The 13408-nt window shown below is 47.2% G+C and overlaps 1 protein-coding gene across 3 annotated transcripts in view; it reads left to right on the top strand.

The window, feature by feature from the left end:
* The window catches only part of LOC146191535 (lysosome membrane protein 2-like), a 71902-nt gene that overhangs the window by 33025 nt on the left and 25469 nt on the right, over positions 1-13408 (top strand). For all 3 annotated transcript variants that reach the window (XM_084602056.1, XM_084602054.1, XM_084602057.1), the window contains exons 2-4: positions 5692-5849; positions 10720-10864; positions 12255-12494. In XM_084602056.1, the coding sequence (XP_084458182.1) occupies positions 5692-5849; positions 10720-10864; positions 12255-12494 (543 nt within the window). The remainder of the gene's footprint in view (positions 1-5691; positions 5850-10719; positions 10865-12254; positions 12495-13408) is intronic.

The raw sequence follows: 13408 nt of genomic DNA, 5'->3' as shown, positions 1-13408 counted from the left end.
CTTTCAAGTACGAGAATGAAACAAGTAAACGGAACCTCACACGGCTCCATCTTCCAGTGATGGAGGTCGTATCCAGTGCAGTGCCATATCCGTGCTTTGGAATAATGTGTTTTACTACTACTACTATCAGTCACATTGACAGGGCTTTATGGACGTTTGTAGGATCGAAACCATTTAATGATATCGTATAACTAATAAACGCCCATAAAAGCTCCCAACTGGGCTGCTATACAAGGAGGTCGTTGACCGAGCAGCCCCGTACGAAACCGCCACAGCCTGGGCGTAAACTTGTGAACTTTGTTTACGGCTATCTGGTCTATGTGAGATATAGTGCGTGCTGACGAATCCGTGTGATCTCGCGCGTAGTATAGCGGGTGATACCGTTAGTGATAACGATACTGGAATGCACTGATCTTTATCAAAACGTTCCCAACAAGCCCGCGAGCACGCACGTATGCTCGCACGTCCACACGCATAAACACAGCAGCTTCCAAGTGTCAAGCTCCTCCACTGGCGTCTGCTTTCTGCGACTGGGCGGTGTGCGCTGCGTATCTTGGCATCTAGTTCAAAGCATTAACAGTTAACAACCGCCTGAGGGCTCTTGCACGTTTGAAAGCTTTACGAAATAACCGGTTTGGCGGTGGGGGGATTGAATCCTGGCTAGTTGACTGCAATACAGCCACAGTATAGCCTCAGAGTTTCAGCGTGAGACATAAAAGAAACTTGTCTGTTTTTTTATTTATTGCATTCGCGTATTTTAAAGCCTGTAGAACTTGCCTAAATTACATAACGATACGGCTTGGTTTAGGCGAATGGTGACCTCGTACTGAAAGGTAGTGCATTTAACATTAGGCGCATTCTGTTGCAAAGATTCCAGTGGGGTTAACTTCTTTTTTTCCAGTTTAAGCACACTATCGAGCACTGTGCTGTGACACAAGACGTTGCCTAATGTGACGCTGTTTCCTTCCTCTGGAGTTTCTTCCAGCGCATCACGGCCAGCGCGCAGCAGGGGCAGTGTTGAACCGACGGTGTGTTTTTCCTTCGCTCCCTCCCCGTGACGTATGTACACACCGCACTCACAGCCGTCCCCTTGGCCGCCCGACCCTGCAACGACAACGAAGGCCTCTACGTGCGCGGCGGGGGGTCGCAAGCTTAGGGCACGCTCTTTCCGTTCCGAACCCCCTCACACATGCTGGTACAAACAACGCTGCGGCCGCGGCTGGATCGTGGCAGTGCTCTACTTGGGGCGGCCATTTCCTGCTCCGTTATTTTAGCCGCGAACGTCAAAAGTGGCGAAACGTCCCCTGGCTTGTTTCGACCACACCCGTTCCTTCCCCATTCGGGCCCTCTTCCTTCTACGTTGCACGCTGCTCAACCAAAAAAAAGAAAAAAAAAAAAAATCTGCTGCATCAATTTGCGACGCGCTGTACGTTGTTTCTCGAAAAACGAAGTGGGGTGTGGTAAGGGGGAGGGGGGGGGGGGGGGTCCAGTGTTGCAGAAAGGCTAAAAATGGCCGCTGTAAAGTAAGGGTTAGAGGTCGCGCTCACAGGGCTTCTCTCAAAATTACTGTGCGCATGGCTTGTCACTACACGGTCGCCGATGGAGGTGCGGCAAACCATAGGCTGCATCTGCAGTTTTCTGCTGCTCTCGCCGTTACCTGACCCCATCTTGTGTACCCGCGACATTGCACTTTTTTTTTTCCGTGTCTGAACGCATAAACATACACGCGGAAGCATATACAAACAACAAACAGCAGCCCTAGCAGCGACGCAGCTAAAATGCGCGCCGGGACAAGCTTGGCATTGGGGAGAGAGGTGCCCTTTTTACGATGCGCAGATGGGGCGGACGAGGGGCGATGGAAGAAGCACAGAGGAGGTAGCAAGCAACTTTGTGACAGAGCGACCTGATCAAGATAGGGCGCCGATCTTCTTGAAAGGTCTGCCGCAAGTGAATTCCTGGGCATCCCTTTCTGCTGTCTTTTTATTTACTTTCGAACTGTCTCTTGCGTGCTTAGTAGCACAGTCAAACAGTTACGAAATTCCGCGAGAGAGAAAAGCGAGAGATACGTTGAACAAGTCCTTTATCTAGGAGGAAGTTGAATATCGATTAATTGCGATCTTATACGCTTCCGAGTGTGCGGATCGTCGTGTGCCTCCATTCCTGCTTGACCCGGTGAGCGGGAACGTAGGTCACGGAGAGAAAGAAAAAGAAAGGAATGGATGGAAAGAAAAGAAAGGGCGTTGACATGAAAGCGGGGCCAGATTTGGTACCGATCTTCTGCCTCTCGATGAATGCGAATGGTGAAAGGTCAACGCCGGTGAAAACAACGGAAAAGTTCTTATCTTTCAGTATGCAGCGTGAAAACAACGGAAAAGTTCTTATCTTTCAGTATGCAGCTGCCAACGGCGCTCACAAACAGGACATACACCTGACAGTTTTTCTCATTTGAAGTCAATTTCGGCGCTGAGAAGCAATTAAGAAACATCTAGCTCCCATCCATACTTGTTGGATATGGGCGATAACATGCACGCAAGAAATACTAATACTAGTTATTTTTTGACGAACTGATTGATTCATTTTCGTCAGCGTTGTCACGTGACTTTTTAGAACTGTGATCATGCCTTCAGCCACTGAAATCAAAAGCGTTGAAGGGTAACCTCCCACTCTTGAGCCGGTACGCCTGATTATTGATGTACAGTCTATGTCAAAAAGCCCCGTAATAGGGCTCAGTACGCATCTGCACCTTCGAGATCTAGTAAACGACAAATATAGTCCCCATTTTTCTCTATGCTTACCTATACATTCCAGTATTGCTTCCAAGGGCTTAGTTAGAGTGCTTAGAAGCGAACCCCTTGGGCCGTATATTTTTGACAGAGGCTGTACGTTTCAAGACACTTCTCGTACGAGTTTGACAGCATTACTGGGGCATGACCGAAAAGAGGCTCGATTTACTGACCTTGAGGTCGCTGACCTAAAGGGCAGGATGGGTTTGTTTCCTCTTGGCCTTTAGGCAAGCAGACGTTGAAAGCAAGTAAAATAGATATCTAGGCCCTGCATTATTATGAAGTCGCTGACACCAACTTCATGGGACAAGGTCTGTGCCGCTCAGAAAATGCAGACATGACATCATATATGTAGTTTATTGCGCATACAATTATCGCTACGCAACGAAGAAGTCAAGATACCGAAATACTCCTGCAACCTTCTACCCTTCGTATTAGCCTCTTGAGCTTCTCGGTAGCGTTTCGCTAGAAAAGCATCGCTCAGACACGAGCGCAAAGCACGCATGAACCAATCTTTTGGGAGACGATGCTGACATCCCATGCTACGAAGGTTGGCTTTTTGTCTATCCGCGTTCCTTCTCTCCAGTCTTGTGGAATCAGTACACCTCTTGCTAGCAGTCAGTGATGTATTAGAGATAGCGTGGACATCGTCCAATATGACAAAGACCCGCAGACACGTGTGAATACACAACCAATGGCGGGCAAATTTTTGCTGAAGAAGCAACGTCCTTTCCGCAGGGACATCTCGCAGCGGGCTATAGTTAGCAAAGCGGAAACGAACGTTATTACATATGCACCTGACCAGCCGAGAGCCTGGTGCGCATGTCCAATGCCAGCTCTCTGGGTGCCTGATCGGCATGCACGGAGGCAGATAAGCGTCCTCACTCGACTCCTGCGCAGGTACCCGGCTATGTGTACGACGTGCACGTTTACGCTGTAGTACATCTAGGCTATGCTAAAGTTATTACTACACGCGTCAGCAGTGGCACCACATTTGCGTCATATAGCGTTATGCGCCCGCGCGAGGAGCGTCATAACACCCAGCTTCCTTGTGGGGGACATCGATGAAAATTACGCCAATCGAACGAACGAAGAAAGATACAGGAAGTGCGAATGAGCGGAGTCCATGATCGAGCTCGCGAGCTACCGGACTAATCTAGCCGAGATGGAGGAACGCTGTCCCGCTTTCGAAGGTGCGACAGGAGGAGGAGAAACGCGATGAATTCACGCACTCGTCGTTCACCTCGAGGCGCGTATTTCCTGGGTCTCGGCCTTGACGACGTCCACTCGGAAATAGTGCGCGTCAGATCGGGGCCCACGGTATGAACGGGGAAGGAAGGAAGGAGGGGGGGGGGGTGTTGAGGGGGGAGGAGCGGTGAATAAAAAAACCCAATGATTGTAGTGAGTGCGAAATTACAAACACATTGATGACCTTTATTGGCAACAGAACCGTTTCCTCAATCTTGAAGGTCGATGTCTGCTCGCGCGTGCGGCTTTGTTTGGCTTGCGCGGCGCGAAAGTGTTTTGGCTACGGATGTCGCGGACGTGAGCTTGTACAGGGAAGGTGACGTGCAAAGGGCGCGGAAGAAGTTTCTCATAATATCGAAGCCAGTTTCCATCTGAGTGAAAAAGCAACTATGAACTTTGGGGGCTGTAAGAGGACACGAAGTTACATGTCTTCCGGAAATGAAGAGAATGTAATTAATGTCCTGACACGTGTGCACGCCGAGGAAAAAAAAAAGTAGAAGTATTCAATTAGCTTTCGCGCGAGGATTGGGCACGCAGCTTGGCGACCTTGTACCGTCTTGAGGAACAAAGAAAAACAAAATAAGTGCGCTATTTTTGTATTATTTTCGCGTCACGGTCTCTCTTATTTACATGTCACTGATGAAGTAGTTCGCTAATAGATTGACAGGAATTGTATTACATAATCGTGCGTTAAGACCGACTACCGTGTTTCGCAATGCATATGACTGCTGGGCTAGCGTTACGTCGGAGTCTTTTATATTTTTTTCATAGCACGACATAATGCATATTGTACGCTGGACGCTTGGCTCATCTGATCTATCAGATAGAAAACATTATTGCTATAGTGTTGTCGCTGCGAAAAGTCAGGTGCATTACGGGCCTGAACGCTTCAGTCCGCGGACCGAGCGACGGAGCTCTGAAGTGCTTAAGTGCTTTTATGCGCGCATTCCTACGTGCTTGCTAGACAGCTTTGGGCACTCGACACACGCTTGGTAACAGTGGCTGCACCAGGTACGCGCAGCAGCCCATTGAGCAACACGCTGAAGGCCACGTCTATAATTAAAGGTTAAAAAAAGAAAGCTGCGATCAAGTCGGACATGTTCGCATCCATTAAAAAGGGAATGATGTCTCCGGACTCGCCGGATTCGAACTGCATATCCACTATATATGCTTCTCGAATCCGGCCATCTCGAGGCATACTGCCCTCATTAATAATGAGTGAGAATGTGTTCGACGTGATTGCAGTGTCCATCTTTAACATTTACGACACAGGCCTGTCGGTATTGCTCAATAGCTAGAATGCAACGCGTACCTTGTCTAGCAAGCTTATAAGGCGACTATCAAGCTGGAAATATCTGTGCACATTTCTACTTTGTACGTGCGCTGATTAGTTCATGCCACCGGTTGCCTCGTCCGCATGCATACAACGCGGTTATAGGACCCAGAACGAACGCCATATCGAGAAAAATGCGGTTACTCCCTACAAATCAGACAACACTCATTCTTACAAACTTTCTGGTAACTGGGCGGACTGGTACTGTTCTTCAGATTTTTTTTTTGTTTTTGTTTTTATTAGGGTTCTCTATTTTGAAATGCAGAGAACACAGCACGTTTGCGTATATTTTACTATTTTTATTTTTTTTTTCCTGACTGTTTGCAGCAACTCCAGCTAAAAGAAGGCTCCGAGACGTTAAAGAAATGGAGCGACGTCAAGGTTCCGATCTACATGTCGTTCCACATGTTCAACATCACGAATCCTGAAGAATTCGCGGCTGGCGAACTGGCGGACGTCAAACAGACGGGGCCGTACGTGTACAGGTGAGCCCTCACGTTGGAATTTTAAAAGAAGAGGATATATAGTATATTTTTCTTTTTGCTGTGAAACAAAACCGAGCACAAGTGCAAAGAAGTAAAAAAAAAAAAAAATCTCGATGAGGTTTGGAATGCTCAATACTCCGATACGCTTACTAGCTCCAGTACTGGAGGTGGAAAGAGTTTCATCGGCTCAAGAAAGCGTTTAAGACTAATCCGCACTTAATGATAGAACACGATTTCCCGATAATCGCGTTGAAATAAGCTTGGTCTGTGGTTTTTGTACTTTGTTTTCTGTGTCGCCAAAATGAATCGTAAAGTTACAACTTGATCAAATTTAACGTAGCAAGCCTCGGCTCAATATAGTTTAATTTTTTTTTTTAGGTGCATCACGGCATTGTTATATGGGCTCGTTTCTATGCACAACGCTGCTGAAGCGAACGCCCGCATAGTTACCGCCGTAAAACGACAACTGCAGGCAGCATAGTGATTTACAGCCTTGCGTCCTGCACTCATCGGGGGCCTGCAAAGCGTACTCTTACCATTGCCCTCCATCAGCTGTTGAGCGGCCATGGCGCACGAAACGCAACCCATGGCGTATCGAAGTTCGATATCACTGTAGGGATGAAGGATAGCCTTTCCTTCCGTTCGCCGGAAGGCGACGCGCAGAATTCCTCGCGCGGACGTCTCTCACCGCCGTGTTTTCTGGTCACGCACGAGCTCCGAAGGCTGCCTTGCGGACGGAGCCTCGAAACGAGTGGCATGACTGATGAGCGCGCAAACTTTTGCACGAACCAATGGCATGACTCGTAATGAATAATTAAGGGCACTATGCAGGCAAGTGTGCTATATGGGCAGTCATCAAGTATACTAAGAACCATGCGCGCGTGTGTCTGGCTCGTGCGGTACAAGCTCGGTGTATATCGAGTGACCATAAATTCATAGCTAAGCGAAGTCCTCGCGGAAGTGTGCGAGGTGCACTACTGATCTACTTTCACAAACCTTTCCAAGTTTTCCGAGCATTGCATTCGCGCTCTTGCGAACTATAGAAAGATCGTTGACAGAGAAATAGATAGGGGTAGTGAAAAATAAGGAAAGATACAGAAGGTTACAAAAGTAGGTGCCAGGAACGAAAGAAGAGAAACGCTTACAAGACAATCGAGTGCGTTGCTTCATTTTAGCAAAAAGAAAACCAACCAGTCCTTTTTTTTTATTATTACCCGTGGAAGCGACGGAGAGAAAGCGAGCTTTTGCGCACATATCGGCGCATTGAGCATTACTGGCCACATCCTCAAACAGAGGCCGGTGAATTAATGCCGTCTTGCACCATAAGTTCGGACGCAGTGGGGCGAACATAATGTCGTTCCGCAAGCATCGTCCTCGTTTGCACCGAAGCAGCAAGCAACTGTGCGGGGAGTACCATGTGTGACCCATCGTGCAACGTTTTCTTCCCGCTCTGGGATCACTTTGTCACTCCCCGCGGCAGTTACGAGCCTGTTGCCGTATACCTGCGGTTGCAAGCGACCTTGAATGAAAACACATTATTGACCAATACGCTGACATTGACAAGAGGCGTGTGCGTACGCCTTTGGCTATCTGTCGCAAACTTTCGAAATAACATCCCGGGCCGTTGACTGCGACCTTGATGTAAGTTCCGCATTCAAGTCTGTGTGATTACAGAGGACAGGGAAGCGAGCGTGGCTGCTTAAATAATTACAGAAGCGGAAGAGGAACACGCGTCGAAGGGTTATCGCGCCGGTGTGCTTAGGACAACCCTCCTAGATAGAGTAAATTTCGGTCCTGGTTCCGGGTTTGATCTCCCAATGCAAGTACAATGTTTGCGAATGCTATTCAGCTTTCTCTTGCAGCCGTATGACGCTGCTTGGGCGGATGTTAATGGGATATTACTGCCCTATTACGACGGGCATTACTGAGGAGCACACATTACCTCTGCCCAGAGGCGTGTTTTGATATAAAGGATGAAATCGAGAATTCACGCGGGATCGTGACACCAACACTTTAATTATACGATACTAAACCAAGCTAATTAAATAAAAACAAGTTGATTCACCATACTATGTGGTACAATACTAGTCATGATGTAGATGTTTGAAGCACTTCTATACAAACGAGGTAATTCCTGCGCTTCAATAGAGGCATACTGGTTAAATATGTTTTAAAGATGCTGAAAAATTAGTGTTTTTCTTTTATATCATTTGGCACTTCATTCCATATATGGGCACCATTATACTCTAGTAGTCTTTGGTCATACGTATTACGACCAGGCGGTGAATTAAACAGGTTGCTGGTGACAGCTCTTGTTTGCTTCAATGGTAGTCTAAACATTGTTATAGGCAGATGGGTGTTAGACTGTACTGTACTGTAGAATTGTGAGTGCATAGGCTAGCTGCAGAGCAACATGATTTTCTTTTCCTTTTTTGGCTTCCATATTCTGAAAACGTTATGCGAGCCAATAGGACACCGGATGAAGTGTCGTATTGGCTCGCATGAATGTTTTCCGAATGTTGAAGCCGGCAACGAGAGAGAGAGAGAAAAAAAAAAAAGTAACCTGCTTTGCAGGTGTAATTACAGTACATTCGCATTTTGAGAGAAGCAGTGCAAGGGAGAGGAAATTATTAAAAAAAAAAGTGGTTCCCTTGCTTCGTCAGCATTTTTCGAGCGGTTTTGCGTTTTGGGGGGTTCCGATAACGAAAGATAAATAATGTTACCCTCGGGCGAGCAAGAAATCACGTAGATGAAAACAAGTATCGTTCCTAAGTCGCTCTAAACTCGCGCCCCGGAAGTGCAGCGGCTGCATCTCGATGAAGGTGAACAGCGAAAATACCCGTGCGCTCTGCGACGTCACTGCTCGCTATAATGAACCCCGGGGAGGCCAAAATCAATACCGAGCCACCTGTTACGACGTTTTACAGTCCACGCAACGATTTGGGACATTAAACCCCGCATACCATATGCATTTCGTCTTGCCACTCTAACAAGAAGCATATCTATTGTCAGGCAGTGCATAAACGGTCTCCGAGTGTCTGGTGCGTCAGAGGAAGTACAGAGACACGTCCACTTGAAGTACAGGGTCATTCACTTCTAACTATAACATGGTCGCTGCTTTCAAAGCAACATTACGTCCAACCCAGGCTCATATCGATGCAAAACAATACAAGCACAGAGGGATCCGGAAGTGCTGCTTCACATGGACTGCCAGTTAGTTTTAGTGGGCGGACAGTTCGGACGTAATGGCGCTTTGAATGCAGTGACCATGTTACAGCTAGAAGTGGATGAGACTGTACATAGGATAAGGCTGGACACATTTTTGGTACACACTGCGCCACCCCAGACAGTAAATCTGCGACACGTGCCTCTCTCTGCTTGTAAAAGGAAATAGTTGATGCAAAACCTTGACTGCAAGGTATGCGCGGTAATACACATGCGGAGAAAAGCAAAATCAGTGCAGTAACTTCTTGGAATGCAGGTAGGAAATGGATCATAGCATTCAGCCACACTTATATGCCACCACTCCACTTAAAGCACGCACTCTTTCGGTAGAATAGTGCATGAAGCACCGACTTATCTTTAAGTACGCATGACGTATGTGAATCCGCTTTGCGTATGGCCATTGGACCTTGATTGTTTTTGTCGCGCTGGGAACGATTCTCGAGATATACAACCGATGGTGTCCTCCACCGATAAGGAGGCAGTGAAAGAATCACAGAGGCTGTGCCACCAGGTGAGAGCAGATATTGTGCGGAAATGCTGGCGATAAGAGAGCTGCATTGTGTTTTCCCTCTCTCCTTGGCTGCTTTTACTGGCCCGCATATCACAAGGCTGCGGGACCTTGCGACGGTAGCCTACTCTGATGCGTCAAAGGAAGCGTTCTTATCATCGGCACACGCAAACCACTTGTAGCCTGCGAACGTCGCACGAGAGTCACTCTTCTTACCAAGCTACTTCATGCGTAGCTTATTACACCTGCTTCCGGAAAACAGTTCGAGTCGGCTAGGAGACAGAAGAACACCAATTAAGATTTTAATGAGGAAAGCAAGTGTGATCACTAATTCGTTTCGTGCCAAATCTGCTCCCAAGGCACATCGAAGTGTATGCTTTCTGCTTACTTTCTATCGCAAGCGTTCTCGCATTGTAAATCAAGGGTGTCTTTGTATTTCGCCTCCATCGTAATCCCACAGCCGCGGCCAAGATGAAAAGCTGCAACCTATAGTCCTCTGTAACAGAAGCGCCATTCCCACTGAGTCAACCTGGTGGGTACTACGGAAAACAGCAGCGCTGTAGTAGAACCCTTACAAGGACTGCGAAACGAGAACGTGTTTTCGTCGCGGTATGCACGAAGTAACCGTTAAGAATTGCGCGAACGCTGGCATGACGAGAAAGCTGGACGCTCATGCTCTATAAGTCACGTCGTGTGTCTTAGTAGGCGGACATTAGATGCCCTGCTACTAACGGAGATGACTCGGTGCGGTGTTTCCTTCTGATAAAACGCGTGAATAGGCGCTCATGGCCGTCGTGCACACTGACATGGTAGCATCCGGGGCCCCGCACTGGGTTCGAAGCCACTGAATAGTTCTTTCTGTATTTCTCACAATAACGCGTTTCCCGTTACGCGATCACGAGGGGCAGCTGCGTAAGGAGGAAATGAAAGTCGATATCAACGCGAGAAGTATGACCAAAAAACAAAACAAACAAAAAATCAGGAAAAGGCGGTGACGGAAAGAAAACAAAGAAAAGTCACTAGAAAAATGATCGCGCCTCGATGATCGCTTCACGTGCTTGGGTGGCTCGCATAGCGCGACATTTCCGATGCATGCATCCGGCTCATCTCGTGTTGCGGTGCCATTGTTTCTCGCAGGGAATACCGGAAAAAGGAGATCCAGGGCTTCGACAATGAGCGGTACACGGTGCAGTATTTCGACCGCAAGAGCTTCGTCTTCGAGCCGTCCATGTCGGCTGGCACCGAGGACGACATGATCAACGTCATCAACGTGCCCGTCGTGGTGCGTGACGTCACAGATGACACGGCATGCTTTCTTCGCAAAGTATGGCACTATATGTGCAGAGCCATGCTTTTCAACACGACCTCCTGTGACTTCTTGCGATTAAATACACAGAAGCTATATCTATTACATCTCGCACACTTTCCTTCAAGAGCGCATGCCTTGCGGAAACAAGCACAAGCAAAATAACAGAACTACTTGGAGGTAAAAAAGAAACACATGCGGACAGAGTGAATACGTTTATTGTGAAAAAAGTGTGAAATATTGAGATATTTGAAAACAGTGTTTTTTTATTTTTTGCTTAGGCAGCCAACAACATGGAAAAGAAACACATGCGGACAGAGCGAATAAGTTTATTGTGAAAAAAGTGTGAAATATAGAGATATTTGAAAACAATGTTTTTTTTTTTTTTTTTGCTTAGACAGCCAACAACATGAAAAAGAAACACATGCGGACAGAGCGAATAAGTTTATTGTGAAAAAAATGTTAAATATTGAGATATTTGAAAACAGTGCTTTTTTGCTTAGGCAGCCAACAACATGGAGTGCACATGAGGAAATGAACCAGTTTTCAGAAGGACAGGGGTTACTTAGCATTCCTGTTGGAGGATATTATCAAGCGACATATAAAATTCACTTACACGCCGCTCGTAAAGTTATACTCAAGTGGAGTTTGGTTTCAGTTCGTGAACTGCTTCCTAAGCGGCCTTATATTGAAAACCAAGGAACATCAAGTGGAAACAAAAGCAGAGCTAAAGGAAAGGAATGTCAAAGCAACGTATCTACGCCTTTAGCCACCCATAACGCTGAGAATTAATCCATTGTCGCTGAGAAAAATCAAATGATAAAAACTTATTGAAACTTCCATATCCTGAGCCAGCAAATATCGTCATGTGTGCAACTTACCGGAAGGTGGCCAGATGTAGGCGGAGTAATTTTTCTTTGCAGGATATTATGCCAGAAAATTTGAGATAAAGTGAAAAAAAAAAAAAAGAAGACAATGGCTAATGATTAAACCAGGGAACTCCACATTCAGAGTGCATATATCCATTTTATATTGCTTCACATTTCAGTTATTACTGAATTATTTTCATAATCAAACAAAAAGCTCCATTAATGTTCCGTAGTGATCTGGTTCGTTTCGAATACGTTGTAGCTTCTTTCATGGCGGTATACGCCCCGTTCGATCTTTATTACAAAGTGCCTGAGTGTCTGATCGATAAATAGATAAGGAGGAGGAAGGAAGGCAGGGATGTTAACCAGAAAGGCTTCCGGTTAGCTACCCTACATGGGGGAAAGGGATGCGGCGATTAAAAAGGGGATCGTGGCTATAACTGTGTGGTTATTAAACCATCGTGCCTGACATTATGTTGCGCGCGTCTGGGCTGCAGGCGATCTCCGCGTTGACCCGCAAGAAGGTTCCCGAGGTGGCCGCCCCTCTGGTCATGCCTATCCTGGACTCGATGATGCGTAAGCACAACGAGACGTTGGCGACGCGGCGCAGCGTGCGGGAGATGCTGTTCGACGGATACCAGGTGGGGCTCATGCGGGACCTGATCCGCCTGGCCAAGGCCTTCCTGCCCAAGCTGGAAAACCCGCTCAAGAACAACACCTTCGGACTGTTCTTCGAGGTGAGCCAATCAGCGAGCGTGAGGGCACACAGAAGGGCGGGTGATGGCCCAAAACATGCCTCTAGCACCTTTTGAATGCGGTTGATTCTGAATGTGCGACTCATTGTTACCTTACGCCAATTTGACAAGGGCGACATGTTTCAACCTTACACTCTTTCTCCCACGCTGACGTTCTCCTCGTCTCCGCGCCACAACAGCTCAGACTGCATATCTCGACAGTGTAAAAGTTTCAGGTTTTGAAAACATGATGTCTACGTGCTCCATGTGTATTGTCTAGAAGCGTTAGTGTCATGTAACTGGGACAGCATACAGTGGCAATTGGCACAAATTTCGCAGTTGTGCGCGCGAAGCTTTGGAAATGAAACCTCTACGCTCCATAAGCATCACCCACTGCAGTCACATTCCCACTCCACCTCCATCCGAGTCCATCTTCAGAAAGCCCCATCCACATCCGCCCATATTTACCTTCCAGAAAACCTAGACAAATTATGCCAGGTGTGTGAAGCCTCGGCTTAAAGAAAAAGCATAAAAGAACTCATCGAGGGCAACCTGGTACAAAGATCCTTTCACCGAAGCGGTCTTGTACTAGGCTTTATCATCATCCTTTAATTTGTCCTTTTACGTCTCCGTGGAGGGGACATTGCTTCAATGATTCGCTTTCTAGATTTCGTTACGACACTGAAGCGTGCGACGCTGGAGCGTCTCTGCACAGCGGAAACCACTTTAGCATGGTGACGAAACCTGTTCTGGGGCAGAAATTGGGTACAGCGCTGGACAGCCCTATTGTGATAATAATGCTGCGCCCAATCTGCACGCGTCTACCTTATATGTTGTCCCAATTTTAAGTGAGTCTCTCTGCTAATCCACTGCTTCCCAGGCACCATTTGTCTCTCCACGTAAAGGTATGCGGCTCA

Source organism: Amblyomma maculatum, chromosome 4, assembly GCF_055883805.1.
Source record: "Amblyomma maculatum isolate TAMU_Amacu chromosome 4, ASM5588380v1, whole genome shotgun sequence".
NCBI lineage: Eukaryota > Metazoa > Arthropoda > Arachnida > Ixodida > Ixodidae > Amblyomma > Amblyomma maculatum.
Note: the sequence above shows the minus strand (reverse complement) of the source record. Positions and strands in the feature narration are given on the sequence as shown.